Consider the following 14,422-nt stretch of genomic DNA (forward strand, 5'->3'; position numbering starts at 1 on the left):
CGTAGGGGGAGCCCCCAGAGGCAGGGAACAGAGCGGCCGGCCCACACGGAGGAGCCTGGCATGGGGACGGGGTGCTAGGAGCGACACCTGCCAGCCCAGGGTGGGACGGGCACAGGGCTGATTGTTGTGGGGCCGAGTGCCACGGGGGGGGGGGGGGGGGTGCGTGTGCGTGCATGTGCGCACGCGCCTCCTGAGCCCGAGAGGCTGAACCACCTGCAACAGGCCACCTGCGTTAAAAGGAAAAAGAAGAGAGAGCCAGGCCCGGGGTGAGAAGAGCAAACGGCAGAACTTAATGACTTTAATATGAAAGAATTTGCCACTAATTAAGCACAAACACCCCACTAACACAGGGAACACATGTTGTGGATTTCACTTAAGCAGGAACCAAATGAGGTGCAAACCTTCCGAGATGATCGCGGTTTACCAGCCGGAGGAAGACGCTGCCCGGCCTCGTTTCTGCTCTTAGAAACACACGGCCTTGTCTCCGCGGCCTCCCCGCCTCCCTGTCCCAGGCTCCCAGCCACGCTCCCCCTGAGCTGTGTCTCTCCTGCCCTTCTGTCCTCTGAGGACACGCGCCATCCCGGAACCCGCTTTCTGGCAGCACGGGGCAGTCGGCTGCAGGCTCCCCGGGGCCTCCGGTCCTCTCCACGTGCCTTTCCCAAGCACACACCTCACGTCCCTCCTATAGAGCCGACAGCAGGCTCTGCAGGGGGGACGGCCTGCACCCCTGCTCTGACCCGCCTCTGGGCCCTCTGCCCCAGAACCCAGGACAGTTCCCCTCTGGAGAGCCCCCAGCCACTTGCCTCCTGCCCCGGGCTTGTAGGGTCTGCCCTGCGCATCCCTCACTCGCGCCAGCACCCCTACCCGAGCTCCCTGCCCTCTCCTCTGGGCCAGTGGAGGCTGTTTTGCCCCGCAGGGAACTTTTGGCAATTTCTAGAGATATTTTTGGTTGTCACAACGGAGGAAGGGTGGGCAGAGGCCAGCGACGCCGCTAAACGCCCTGTGGCACACAGGACGGCCCCCACCACCAAGAACTATCAGGCCCTAAATGTCAATAGCGTCAAGGTTGAGGACCTCTGATCCGGGACAGCGGCCTCCTCAGAGCGAGGGCTTGCGCAAGATCACACGGTGGCTGGCAGAGCCGGAATGGAAACCAGCTTGCCTGATTTCTACGCACTTCTTTCCCTGAGACTGTAATAACAATTTTTTTTTTAAAGATTTTATTTATTTGACAGAGACACAGCAAGAGAGGGAACACAAGCAGGGGGGGTGGGAAAGGGAGAGCAGGGAGCCCGATGCGGGGCTCGATCCCGGGACTCCAGGATCACGACCTGAGCCGAAGGCAGACGCTTAACGACTGAGCCACCCAGGCGCCCCTGTAATAACAATTATACAGCCCATTATGTAGCATACCTATGCGCCAAGCACTGTGCTAAGAGCTTATAGGACTTATCTCAACTAATCCTCAAATCAACCGTAGGCCACAGCACTATAATTGTGCCCATTTCGTGCATGACAAAACTGAGGCACAGAGAGGTTGATGCAGCTTGCTCAGTCAGCCAGCCAGTAAGCAGCACATACCAGCCCAGGCCCGTCTGACCTCCAAGTCAGTGCTCGTGGGTGAGTTACTGTCTTCTACACCCCCACCATTGCCCCCTTCAGTCTCCCACCCAACCCTCCCCTGTTAGAATGAGCCTCCCCGGAAGCAGGCAGTCTATCCCTGCCCGATGCCCTCCCCCTCCTCTTCCTTCCCCGCACAGGCCTAGCCCCCAGGCTCGGGTACAGACAGCTGCCTGGAGCCGGACAGGGTGTGGGCAGAGCTGGGCACTGGGGTGGTCCGACAAGTCCCTTCTGGCACGAGGCAGATCTAGAGACTTCCAAACAGGTGGTGACCATTGGCACAGAACCCACAGGACTGAGACAATGCGTATGTTGATACCCAGCTTTGAAGAGGGTCTCCTGGGGAGGCCGAAGGAATCTCCCTGTTTTCAGGGCAGCCCCCAGCCTCGACCACCCACGCACTAGCTCTCTGAAGAGGCTGCTCCCTGCACTCCCCGAAATGTGTCATTGAGGAGCACCCTTGCTGAGGGGAGCCCTGGCCGCCATGGGCGTCTGCTGGGAGACGTGTCGTCTGTGCCGGTGGGGTGGACGGGGTTGGCGTGGGCTGCAGAGCGGGGACCTGTGACAACCCCAGGCTTAGAGCCGGGCACTTCGAGGCCTCAGAGGGTTCGGCCAGGAGAAACCTGGGCTGTGTTGGGAGGCGTGTGGCACTGGGGGGCGTGCAGGCTTCGCAGGGCTAAGACCTGGGGAGCAGGGCCTCCAGCTGCAGCTTGCTTGGGTGAGAAGAATATTTTTCACCTCTGGTCTAGAGTGAGGAAGGAGGCAGGGCTGTGTGCTAGGAACTGGGGCAGAGGAGAGAGGAAAGGAACCAAGCAGCGGCGAGTGGGAAGCAAGCAGAGGATGTGGGGCGGCAAGAGGTATACCTTTTGGGGTGCAGCTTCCTGGTCTCAGTCAGGAGAGGGTTCCGGCCCGGACCTGCGTGCCTTGGGTGCAGATGTGAGGCTTCCCTTCCAGCGCTGTCCTCCTGCCCTACCTGCTGACACCGAGCGGTGAGCGGTGTCGTCCTGTGTCCGCCCTGCCCTTGACCGATGTGTGGTATCATCCGGGAAGCTATTATTACACCCGGAAGCCCGGCCTGGAACCCCAACTGGCTTGTAGCCTTCTCCACCCACCGCCGGGGACCCCCTTATGCCTCCTGTCTGCCAAGCACTGGTCTTTGCCTTCACGAGGGGAGATGCTCTGACGGATGTGTGCTCCTGGGGCCCTCGGGGTGCTGGATACCCCACTCAGGAAGCATGAAGGGGACTGGGGCAGGTAACGGGGTGTGGGTTTTTAGCAGAGGGAGTAACTGCAGGGAATGGATGGTATTGTTCCATGGGGCGGAAGAGAGAGAGCCAGGAGAGGAGGTGGCTGCAGGCTCCGGCGCCCAAGATGAGGTCCCGAGCCCAAAAGGACTTTGCACTTGATCCTGAGGGCTGCTGGAAACCCATGGAAGGATTTTAAATAGGAAATGATTTATGTTTTAGAAAGTGGTGAATGGGTGGGGGGAGAGCCTGGAGGCAGGTATGTGGCCTCGGCATTACGCTCCAGCGGGGCTGGAGTAAGTGATGACTGTGGCCTATGGAGGGGACACGGGGGCAGGAATGAGATGCTGAGCGCGAAGGCTCAGGGCTTACTTAAAGGGGTGGGGGTGGGGGAGGCGTGTAGAGTCCTGGCCTGGGAGTGTTGAGAAAATAAGGAAGTGAGATTCTGCTGGAGGTGGGGGGCGGGGAAGGGACTGCGCTGGTGGGAGGGGTCTTAGTGGGAGTCTGGATGGGGGCCAGTGGGGATGGAGAACAAAGATGAATTCAAAAGCATACAGGAGCTAGCATCTGTCACACTCCGCAACTGCGTGGATAGAAGAGGCCTGCGCACCCCAGCTCTGCTGCCTGGCATTCCACTTAATCTGAGAGGTCTTCCTGGAGGAGCTGGGCAGTATACAGACGTGGAGCAGCCACTTGGTGGAAAAGTTCTAGAGTGTGATCCAGGGAAGGTGCAGAGCTAGGGCAGAGAGAGAACTAGACAGGTGATGTCCAAAGTATCGTCTTCCAGGGTCATGGCATCCAACACTCTCGTTTTGCAGAAAAGGACAGTGAGGCCAGGGAGGGGAGCTGCCTACCTTAGGCCATATAGAAAAACATGAGCAAGGAGTGGGGACCAGAGACTTCCTCTCCTGATCGCCAGTACGTGCCCCTCCTCCCCACCACCTGGCCAGAGGAAATGTGGCAGGTGCAGGGTGAGCAGTCCAGAGACGACCAACAGGTAGAGATGGAGAGGGGCAGCACTGAGAGGGGCTCTCTGTTCCTGGGATGTCCAGGGGCTGCTCAGGACTGGCCCTGCCCTTGGCCTTGGGGATGGGGCAGCCAACAGGCAGCAGACCTGTAGGAGAGGTCCAGGTGTCCCAGCCACTGGTTCCTCAGCGGGAGAAGGCAAAACCCCACTCCCTGATTGATCCCCGTCCCCCAACCTGTCCTGCTAGGTTTCAGAGAGATGGGACCTGCCAGAGCAGCCCCCACCACAACCCCGCGGCTTCCACGCCGCTGGGGAGCGGGCCAGCCCAGCCTGTTTGGAAGATCCTGGGCACCTTCTCGGGGCTTTTCCCAGGCTGCCGCGCCCCCTCCTCTCCCACGCGCTGCACTCACCCGCCCAAGGCTCCGGCGCCAGCCCCACAGCCCATCATTAACCAGCTCTGTGTCGGGAGTTGGGGGGGGGGGGCATCAGCCAAGAAGAAAACATCGGCAGTTTCTGTGACCCCAAATGAGGGGCGGAGGCGCCTGGGTTTGGACAGTAGTAATTAGCCCCTGACTGTGGGATCATGGAATGTTATCACCTCTGCTGGCAAGGTGGATGCAGCAGGGACTGAAGGCCCCAGGACTCCTGGAGCCATCCCAGCAGGCACTGCTCCCAGAGAGAGTACCCCCAGGGCCCACTCCCACCGGGCAGAGCACCTACAATGTGGGGGGGCGGGGGCACTCAGCCTCAGTGAGGGGTGACTTAGGAGTGTGGGGACAAGGACTGGGTCAGCTGCTGCTTCTGGGTCCTCACTGAGCCCTCTGACCTAGGTCACCCTGGACCCCGTCCTGAGCGGAGAGGGGAGTCTGGGCTCTAGGGAGCTCCCGAATAATGGGGAAATCTGCCTGGAGCATGGATACGAGACGGGACGGGTTCAAAGGACCTCAGTGAGAACCCTGCTTATGTGGGTTCTTGCTGGCAGAACGATTCGGTCTGGGCAACACTGATTGGCAAAACCTTCCCAGAGGAGGGGACCCTAGAAAGGGGATTCCCTCCTGATCATACCCTCTTCCTTGCCAGTCTCTCCCCCAGGTGGATCGGCCTTGGCATTGGAAAGTGAGGACCTGGCCAGCCCTGGGAGTTGACATTTGGGGAAGTAGCTGCACTGGGAGGAGGGGCCCTATAACCTTTAGGTCACTGTGCTGACTCAGCAGGGTTTCGGCTGGAGGCCCTATCCCCCCCCCCATAGGTGAGTCATTCCCACTTACCACTAAGCTGGTTTCTAACCGGATGTCCTCTTCCTTTCTGCCAGTTTTGGGGTGGTGGTGGGGAAGGAGATCCCTGGAAAGCCCTAGAGATGGATAAAGGATTTGGGTGTCAGAGAGGCCCTGGGTGGGGAGCCCAGTGCTCCTCCCCCAGTGTGCCCCAGTTTCCTCCGGGCCAGGTCTGCCCTGCTGTCTACCCGACTGAGGGCACCCAGGCAGTCTCAGAAAATAGGTGGGGGGCAGAAGAAGAGGTGGCCTGCGCCAGAAATCCCAGAACCCCCCCCTTTGCCTATTCCCCCCGCTTTCACCCGCCCACATGGGCCCAGTCCCAGCCTGCCTGGCCAGGGAGAGAGGGGTCTGAAGTTTCAAAGGGTGGGAAGAGAAACTGCTCGAGGTAGGTACGGGGAGCAGAGTGCCCCCCCATTCTGGGCCACACCCCACTGCGTGGGAACCCATGGCCTCAGCCTCGGATTAGCTCCATGGCGGGCAGGGCAGGCAGGCAGGGCCCTGGGGAGCAGGTTTGTCGGCCACAACTGAGGAGCCTTTGTGTTTTGTTGCTGAGCTCGGGGCTTTTACAGGTCTGTGACGTCTCGGGGGGCCGGCCCGACGCCTGCCTTGTTGGCTCAGCACTTCTGGGAAGCCACGAAGGCAGTCCCAGCTGTCCAGCCTGAGCTCTAATGGGGAAACTGAGGTACTTGCGCACGGGGCCCAGACCGTGGGGCTCATAGGGTAGTCAGGGAGAATATAGGCAGTGCTTGAGGTCAGGAAAAGAAAAACACATTGCCCTCTACTGAGGGCAGAGGTTCCCGGGATCTCTCCCTTTCACTCCCACCTCTCTGGCTCCTTCCTGCTCTGTACATCCTGCAGGTACCCCCACCCGGGCTCCCACTGGGCTTCACCCCTGGCCCCCAGCCTCTCGCCCCCCACCCCCACCCACCAAGCCCAGTGGAGGGTGGCCTGCAGGCACTGTGACTGCAATTTGTAAGCGGTATTCCTGCCATTTATCAAAAGGAGCAAGAGAGGCTCTGAGATCACATTTCTGGGAGCGACACCACCCAGAATGATGCCCTGGGGAGTTAGACTGAGATTGGGAGTCCCTTATAAAAAGGCAGGGTGGGAAGAACACTGGGCTGGATTATGCTCTTCTGCGTCCCCGAGCAAGTGACCCAACCCCTCTGGACCCTGGACTCCTCCTGTGTAAAATGATGCATTACATGGTCCATTGAGCCTCCAGGATGCTACCATTCTAGTGGTCCTGTTTCCCACATCTGGGACAGCCCCCACTTCTCATGTAAGAGGGGGCCTGTGAGGAAGGACAGACAGTGCCTTGTGTGGAGCAGCCCTGACGGCCTGGGGAGCCAGAGAAAGTCAGCAGGCTAGTCTCCGAGCCCTGGATCCTGCCAGCGAGCCGTGGTGTGGTCAGCTCAACCCGAGGGCAAACCTGTGCCTTCCCTCTCACACGGGGATTCGCAATCTGCTGGGAGCCGGGGGGGGCACACACACCGGGAAACGCGCTAGACACACGTGCCAGGAAAGCGAAAGGGATACAGATGATGGTGGCGGTGGTGATGATGGCTACTAACGTTTACTGCGTGTTTAATTCTGTCCTAAGCGTGCCGCGAAGCTCTCTAGTTTCACACGTACTCATTGAATTCCTGAGAACAACTGCACGGGGTAGGTACCACTGTTGGGCCCATTTTACAGATGTGCAGCCTCAGTGCAAACTGAGGCACAGAGAGGTCAAGGCATTTGCCCAAGGTTTCACAGCTCGGACGTGATGGAGGGAGAATGCAAAGCCCCACTGTCTGACTCTTCAGGAGCCCACCTGCTGCCCGAAGCGGGGAGGAGATGGAACAACCCTTCAGAGGGTGGGAGGAGCTCAGGCAGTGTTGGGAGACAGGAGCACCAGCTTCCAGGTCATCGAGGCCAGAGCGGATGGTGGAGAAGCTTAGACAGGCCTGTCCTCCTGTTTGCACCTCCTCTCCCGAGCCTTCCAGACAAGGCTGATGGTCCCCCTCTTCCTACACGGAGGAGGGCCCTCTTCCTGGGTCACTGCCCTGATCCAGCCCTTTCTCTGCCTTTTCAGTGGAGATCCCCACTGCCCCATTCGCTGCAGCACTCTGACCCTGCTGCCCAACCACTGGAGGTGCGCCCCGCTCTCTGAAAGCCTCCCAGTCTGCCCAGTCTAAAGAATGAGGGACATCTCCCCAACTGTGCATCCTCGGGCCAAGACTGACGGCCCCAAGCCAGAAGCTGGGGTTCTGGGTCCCTAAGCCTGGAGTGGGGTGGAGGGCGAAGGGAGGGTCTTCAGACCTTGCCAGTGTCCCCAGCCCCTCCCAGTTCCAGAACTCTGGGAGCAGGGAGTGACCCCAAACCCCATACCCGGAGCTCCCTTGTGCCCAGTGGGCTGTGGACAGAGAGGCCAACATCAAACTAAGTCGGCCTGCTCCTTAGAGGTCCTCCCGCGCTCTGGCTTGCCCACTCATCGCTAGGGCAGAAGGGGCAAGGGCCAGGACAACCGGCTTTGTGCACAGTGAGCGGGCGTGCCAGGCACCCTCCTCACTGGCACCCCATGGGGCTGCCTCTGGAGAGGAGAGAGGGGCCTTAACCCCAAAACAGACATTAGCGTGGGGAGGGCTGCCTTGGTCTGGTTAGGTACTGATGGACAAGACAGGGCTGCTGGGGCGCCCGAGCCCCTTACAGCGCCCGCCCCGCCCCCACGCCCAGGCCACTGTCGGCGATCTTCCCTCCTGGTATTCACAGCTCTGAAGGGTGAGATCACTGCTGAAGACACAGCGAATGAATGGTAGCGTGTGTGCCAGGCGCTGAACCCTGCCTGTCCCCACACCTGCGGAGGAGTGACAGGAGATGGGGTCAAGGCAGGCTTGGTGGGCTGTGTCCCGCTATAGGCCCCACCGTGCTGGGCACCAATCCCTAGATGGTTCCTGGTGCCCACACCCCAACCCCCACCCCCAGCCTATGGCCCAAGCCCTCCCAACTGGCTTTTCCTGTTTTCTGGCTTTGGGTGGTGAAAGTTCCCCAATTATACCCACATTATCTCAGCTGCTGGGCAACCTCCAGCAGGTTGGTGAGTGAAGGCTGGGGAGTGGGGGAGGGAGCACCCGCTTATCCTGCTGGGAGGGCCTAGGGCCTAGCTGCTTGCCAGCCAGCCAGTCAGCAGGAGCACTGGCTGGCCCACTGACCTCACCGTGGGACTCTATCTGGGGTGGGGCCCCAGCTGGGCTGGGCTGCAGTTCAAGGACTCAGACTCAGGGCCAGAAGGGACTGGGGGAGTCCAGCCTGCTCCTTATAGAGGAGGAAAATAGGGCTCAGGAGGGGCAAGTGACTGGCCCAGGTCCCACAGCCAGCTCAAGGTGGAGCCCAGCAGAATGCAACTCCTGACTCCCTGATGGATGCTTCCTCCACTGGACTCCAGCCAGCCCACAGTGCTCTCTGCCCAGGGATATGTCAGAACCCCACAGACTGGCCAAGGGGACAGCGGGAGGGGACGGAGTGGGGTATCCCAGGTGGGCCTTGAAGGGTCTGTGTGGTTGTGAACAGGCATGTGATACGGGAGCATCAGGGAAGCTTCCAGAGCATGGTAAGGGCCTGGCTCGAAGGGGCCAAAGACTTACTTATTCAGCAAGCATTTTTTGAATACATTTTTGTATGTCAAACACAGAGGATACTGCAGGGACCTAGGAGACATGCCTGTACCCTCCTGAGGGAAGGAGCCTTCACCTGCCATGGTCTCCCAAGCCCTCAGAGGAGTGTGCCCTGCTTTTGTGTCTCCATCAGGCAGGGGCAAATAGGAGCCCCAAGTTTCCAGTCTTGAACTCCAGGCTCCCTTGGGGGACCACTGAGGCCGGCCCCTTGCTTCTGGGTCAGTCCAGGGCCTGGCATTGATAGTATTGATGATGCTCAGTAAATGGAGTGCCGTGAGGATGGGACAACAGGAAGTGTACAGAGGTATGGCCAGTAACAGAGCGCGGGAACGAGCCCCGGAGAGACCCACCGGAGGGGATGGCTGCCCCGAGTGCAGGGTTAGGGCGAAGCTCAAACAAGCCTTCTAGCGGGAATTAAACAATCGGTGAGGAGACTAGGGGGAATTGATTCATTCATCCGATGCCACTGATCACTCCCTCCTCCTTGCAAATCTCTATTCTCGCGGGTTCCGTTGCAGTTTGTCTGGCAACAAATACCTACTGAGCAGCTACTGTGTGCCAGACCCTGGGCTGGGCACTGGAGATGCAGTGAGGGGAAAGCACAGATCCCACTCTGGTGGAGAAGTTAGAGGCATGAATGACCACATTCCAAGGCAGAAAAGATCTGTAACAGAGGTGGCGTGGGGAAGGTCTGTGAAGCTTCCCGAAGGGGGTGGCCTGAGTGGGCGATCCATCGGTGGAGAAGGAGAAGAGCCTTCTAGGGCCTTCTAGGGAACTGCATGAGCAAGAGTCTAGGAGTGTTAGGAGGAGGAAGAGAGGGAGGAAGGGAACGTAGAAACATGGCGTGTTCTGAGGAGGGGCCCAGGCTGACATGGTCGGAGGGCAGAGCGTATGGAGAGATGTGGACAAAAAGGCAGGATACAGATGAGGGGGATGTCGAATGCCAAGACGTTTAGATTAGACTGTGAAGGCAGCCGGGAGCCAGGGGAGCCCGCGCCTTGTGCAGCACCTACTTCTCCCCACCTGGCTGGGTGAGGGGACGGAGCCATGCCCCCCCCAGGGCGTGGGCACTCAGCCTTAAGGGAGAAGACCTAATGGGGGTGGCCATCATGGTGGCCCCCGGGAGCCATGTGGGCAGCGCTTCCTGTCTCCTGACACACTTTCTCCTTAGTCCCATTTGGTTCTCCTAGCAACCCCGTGAGGTGGGGGCCTAGATTTTATGCCCCATTTGCCAGAAGGGGACTGAGGCCCAGGAAGGTGATATAGTTGGTGGCTCGCAGCAAAACAGTGCACTCGACCCTCCTCATCAAAAACAAGGGTGGGGGTGTGTATTTACTGCCATGAGGCGGTACCCACGACGTATCGCCAAGTGAAAAGGCAGCTTGCCGAACAGTACGTACAGTGTGTGATTCTCCCTCGGCGTGAGGAAAAGAAAAGATGGTCACGCGGAGCAATATAGGGAAATAATGTAAAGAGAAGAAAGTAAAAGAGGATATTTCCTGCAAGATTATCAGTGATATTTCTGAGCGGCGGGATCCTGGGTGGTGCCGTTTTCTTCTCGGTATTTTTCAGTATCACCCAGAGTGCTTTTATTACAAGCAATTAACTATTTTTATGATCAGCCTCAGAAGAGTAATACTGCTAGAGAGAAAGGAGCAGCGCCCCGGGAGTCTGGGCGAGGGGCCGCGCCTGTCGCTGACCACCGCCCGCGTCTCCTTTGCCCAGGCCCCCACGCCCAGGTGGTCCAGGTGAACGACTCCATGTACGGTTTCATCGGCACGGACGTGGTGCTACATTGCAGCTTTGCCAACCCGCTGCCCGGCGTGAAGATCACCCAGGTCACGTGGCAGAAGGCGACCAACGGCTCCAAGCAGAATGTGGCCATCTACAACCCAGCCATGGGCGTCTCCGTGCTGGCCCCCTACCGCGAGCGCGTGGAATTTCTGCGGCCCTCCTTCACCGACGGCACCATCCGCCTCTCCCGCCTGGAGCTGGACGACGAGGGAGTCTACATCTGCGAGTTCGCCACCTTCCCCGCCGGCAATCGAGAAAGCCAGCTCAACCTCACCGTGATGGGTAAGCTGGCCCGACCCCCTCCCTCCCTGCTCGTGCAGAGGCCTGGGGCCTGGGGCTTGGCCATTCTCGACGCGTGCCTCAATGGCCCCATCGTTCTGCTCGGGTTGGCATGCTGCCCGCGCTCCGGGCATGGCGCTTCTGGTCCCTTCCAGCCAGGCTGGGCCACAGTTCACTAGGGATTGGGGGCAGGGCCTTAGCCGTGGACAGAGCTGAAGATCAGGATTCAGGTCGGAGCACCCCCCTCCAAGGTGCTTTGTGGGTGACCAAGAAGCAAGCAGAAGCTTCAGACACCACGGTAAGAAGAGCCGCATGAGCCACTGTCCTTGAGCAGGCCGAGGCTCCAAGAAGCCCTCTGCCTGACAGAAGCGGGTACCAGCCATAGAGCAGGGAGGACGTAGGTTAGATGTGAAGCAGTCCCGGGAGAAGTGCACAGCCGAGAGGTGAGGATGGCCAGGGGGACGTCCTGGGCCCGCACACCTTGGGCGAGGCGGGAGAGCTGGTCCCATGGCGCTCTCCACTTCCCCGCAGCCAAACCCACCAACTGGGTAGAGGGTACCCAGGCAGTGCTTCGAGCCAAGAAGGGGCAGGATGACAAGGTCCTGGTGGCCACCTGCACCTCGGCCAATGGGAAGCCTCCCAGCGTGGTGTCCTGGGAAACACGCCTGAAGGGCGAAGCGGAGTACCAGGAGATCCGGAACCCCAACGGCACGGTGACCGTCATCAGCCGCTACCGCCTGGTGCCCAGCCGGGAAGCCCACCAGCAGTCCCTGGCCTGCATCGTCAACTACCACATGGACCGCTTCCGGGAGAGCCTCACCCTCAACGTGCAGTGTGAGCAGGGCGCGCGGTGCGGGCCGGCTTCCTGGGGTGGGCACCGCTGTCCCCTCCCCACTACCCACCCACACCAGCCCTCCCTCCTCCTCTGCTTCTGTCTCCTGCCGCTCTCCCCCGCCCCTTCCTTCTCTGGCCCCTCTAGCCTTCCCCTCCCTCTCTCTTCCTGGGGGTGCTTTGGCCTCCCTCCTCTCTTCCCCCATCTCCTCCCTTGGCTCATCTGTCCTCATCGTTCCTCAGTCTCCTTGCTTCTGCTGCTCTGAGGGTCCATGATCCCCTCCCTCCCCCTTTCTCTCTCCGTCTTCCAGCTGGTTCCGTGTCACTGCTATCCTCCCTCCGTTCCCTGTCCGAGGCTCCCTCACTCCAAGTCCTGCTCTCCTGGCCTCCCCCTTCTCAAAACATCATCCCTTGCCCCACAGATGAGCCCGAGGTGACCATCGAGGGGTTTGATGGGAACTGGTACCTGCAGCGAATGGACGTGAAGCTCACGTGCAGAGCCGATGCTAACCCCCCCGCCACCGAGTACCATTGGACCACGTGAGTGCTCTGGGGCTGGCCGGTCGCCCGGCAGGGTACCTAGCTGGTCACAGGGAGGTACCCCCACCCCACCTCCAGGAGCATTAACTGGGGAGGAAATTAGGGTCTCGGTTCAGGTTTCTCAGCGACAAGGGGAGGGGCCGCGAGGGGCCACACATAACACCCCCACGTCTGACAGCATCAGGGTCAGTGGGACAAACCATTCTGCCAGAGGGGGATTCCCTCATAATCTGCCTGCTTTCTTCTCCCTAATAAAGAATTTTGTCGTTTTCCTTTGGTGATTCAGTGTGAGTGAGTCACTCCCACCCCAGCCCCCGGTATTTATTTTTATCGAGGTGTCCCCAGGGAAGCTGGCTTTCTGGAGCATCCCAGATCTTTCTTTGTTCCTGTTCCTTCTCTCCAGCACCCCCAGATTCTCAAGGAGAGGGCAGCCGTCAGCCCAGCATGCTTGTGTTCATGGCGTGCTTGTCCCATATCCCGTCCTCCAGTTCTTGGCTTCCCAGTCTTTGAGTCTGGCCCTCAAAGGGTCTGGTCTGGCCCTCCAGCCGGCGCTGATGGCCTGAGCCAAGGTTCTTCCCAGAGAAGAGCTGGATGGAACACGTAGAAAGACGGGCATGGGGAAGCCAAGAAGGAGGTTGACGCGGATGGTCAGGAGATGGCTGCCCACGTTGTGTCTGTACTCTTGTCCGGGAGGTAGCGGGCAGCGGCATGCCCCAGCCAGTTCGCACCTTCCGTCCACTTCCTGCAACCAGAAGTGCTTCTGAAGGTGCAAGTGGCCAGGGCCGGCTTGCCAGTTTCAGCTGTGTGTGCCTGGGAGCTGCTGGGTCCAACAGAATCGAGGCTCCGTGGATCGGGAGGAAGTCCCCCTGTGTTTCCCCAGGAAAAAGGCCTGTGATGTGTCCAGCGAGACAATGAGATAGTGAAATGGAACACGATTCCTCCACATGGGGGTTACCTGAGCAGCTTGTTAAACCAGCAACCCAAGAAACCAGGAGTAGCCGGAAGAGCACAGTGCCAGGAGTCAAAGACCTGGCTAGGACTCCAGTTCTGTCACTTACCCCTGTGTTCCTTGACCTTGAACTTAAGAGTTGCTCATCTGTTCCGTGGGACCAAGTAGCTTCCTGTCCTGTCTGCGTTTCAGTGCTGGGACCATCGAGTGTGAAACACAAGAGATTATTGTTGTGGTTGTTTGTCCTCCTTCCAAGGCAGACCCTGCCCATTATTCGCTCAGCAAAAGGGCTGGGAGTCTTGGAGGCAGGTGGGTGACACCGAGGCAGCTTCTGGGCCGGAGAGTCCTAACCCTCTGCCCTGTCTCCCCATCCCCGCAGGCTGAATGGCTCTCTCCCCAAGGGCGTGGAGGCCCAGAACAGAACCCTCTTCTTCAGGGGGCCCATCAACTATAGCCTGGCAGGGACCTACGTGTGTGAGGCCACCAACCCCATCGGCACGCGCTCGGGCCAGGTGGAGGTCAACATCACAGGTAGGAAGCTGCCCCCTGCCCAGCCTCTCTCCCCCAGTCCACTGCTGACGTCCCCCACCTTTGGCTGGTGTCATGTGGGAAGTCTGTGTCTCCTCCTTTCTCCTCTGGTTCCCCCTTAGGCTCTGGCCATTGGCCTTGCTTTGCTTTTCTCTTTTCTCTGTTACAAGGCTGTGTGTGAGACAGGGTGACCCCTGATCAGAGAGGGGTCAGAGGGAGGCTCCGGCAGGGAAGAAGTAAGTGCCATTTGCAACAATGCTTCCGGGGGTCGGGGGACAGTGGGGCATGGTGGTAGAGCCTGCCCATGTCCTGTGATGCTGGCAGGTGGAGCTCGTCTGTTCCTGCAGCTCAGGAAACCCACGGGGGCGGCAGGGACACAGGAGGGAAAGCAAGGAGATGGCCCAGAGCCCTGGTGGTCTCGTGCCCTTGACCGAACCTTCCCTGCACTTTTCTCTGTGTCAGTGCGGTTGAGGAGATTCAGCCCCCTGACCTCTCGGGGCCAAGGGAGGGAGCACAGGAGCTAGGATGTTCTGCGGGAGGCCTCCCATGGGCCATGACAGGAGCCACGGACGTCAGTGTCCGACAGCTGGGACGTGGACGGTGCTCTGGATATGGGGATAAGACGAGGTGCCTGGAGGCTTGTTGTCAGAATTTACAAAATGTGGGCCGAGTACCTAGCACAGACCAGCAGTCTGTCAATAAATGGCCCGTGCTCTGTGATTATGATCTCCATCTCTATC

The 14,422-nt window shown here is 59.5% G+C and overlaps 1 protein-coding gene and 1 long non-coding RNA gene across 7 annotated transcripts in view; one reads left to right on the plus strand and one right to left on the minus strand.

The window, feature by feature from the left end:
* The window catches only part of NECTIN1 (nectin cell adhesion molecule 1), a 63,595-nt gene that overhangs the window by 37,244 nt on the left and 11,929 nt on the right, over window positions 1-14,422 (plus strand). The window contains exons 2-5 of the mRNA XM_081799301.1: window positions 10,487-10,837; window positions 11,366-11,668; window positions 12,088-12,205; window positions 13,534-13,685. Coding sequence (XP_081655427.1) covers window positions 10,487-10,837; window positions 11,366-11,668; window positions 12,088-12,205; window positions 13,534-13,685 — 924 coding nt within the window. The remainder of the gene's footprint in view (window positions 1-10,486; window positions 10,838-11,365; window positions 11,669-12,087; window positions 12,206-13,533; window positions 13,686-14,422) is intronic.
* The window catches only part of LOC115943077 (uncharacterized), a 256,070-nt gene continuing 242,713 nt past the window's right edge, over window positions 1,066-14,422 (minus strand). For 4 of the 6 annotated variants that reach the window (XR_014138904.1, XR_014138903.1, XR_014138900.1 and 1 more), the window contains 3 exons: window positions 5,100-5,182; window positions 2,484-3,600; window positions 1,066-1,376 (listed from right to left, as the gene is read on the minus strand). This is a non-coding gene — a long non-coding RNA (uncharacterized LOC115943077). Of the gene's footprint in view, window positions 1,377-2,483; window positions 3,601-4,222; window positions 4,374-5,099; window positions 5,183-14,422 lie in introns of those variants that run through there. The other 2 variants (XR_014138901.1, XR_014138905.1) reach the window with 2 other exon arrangements.

This window comes from Leptonychotes weddellii, chromosome 11, assembly GCF_054177405.1.
Source record: "Leptonychotes weddellii isolate Sample4059 chromosome 11, ASM5417740v2, whole genome shotgun sequence".
NCBI lineage: Eukaryota > Metazoa > Chordata > Mammalia > Carnivora > Phocidae > Leptonychotes > Leptonychotes weddellii.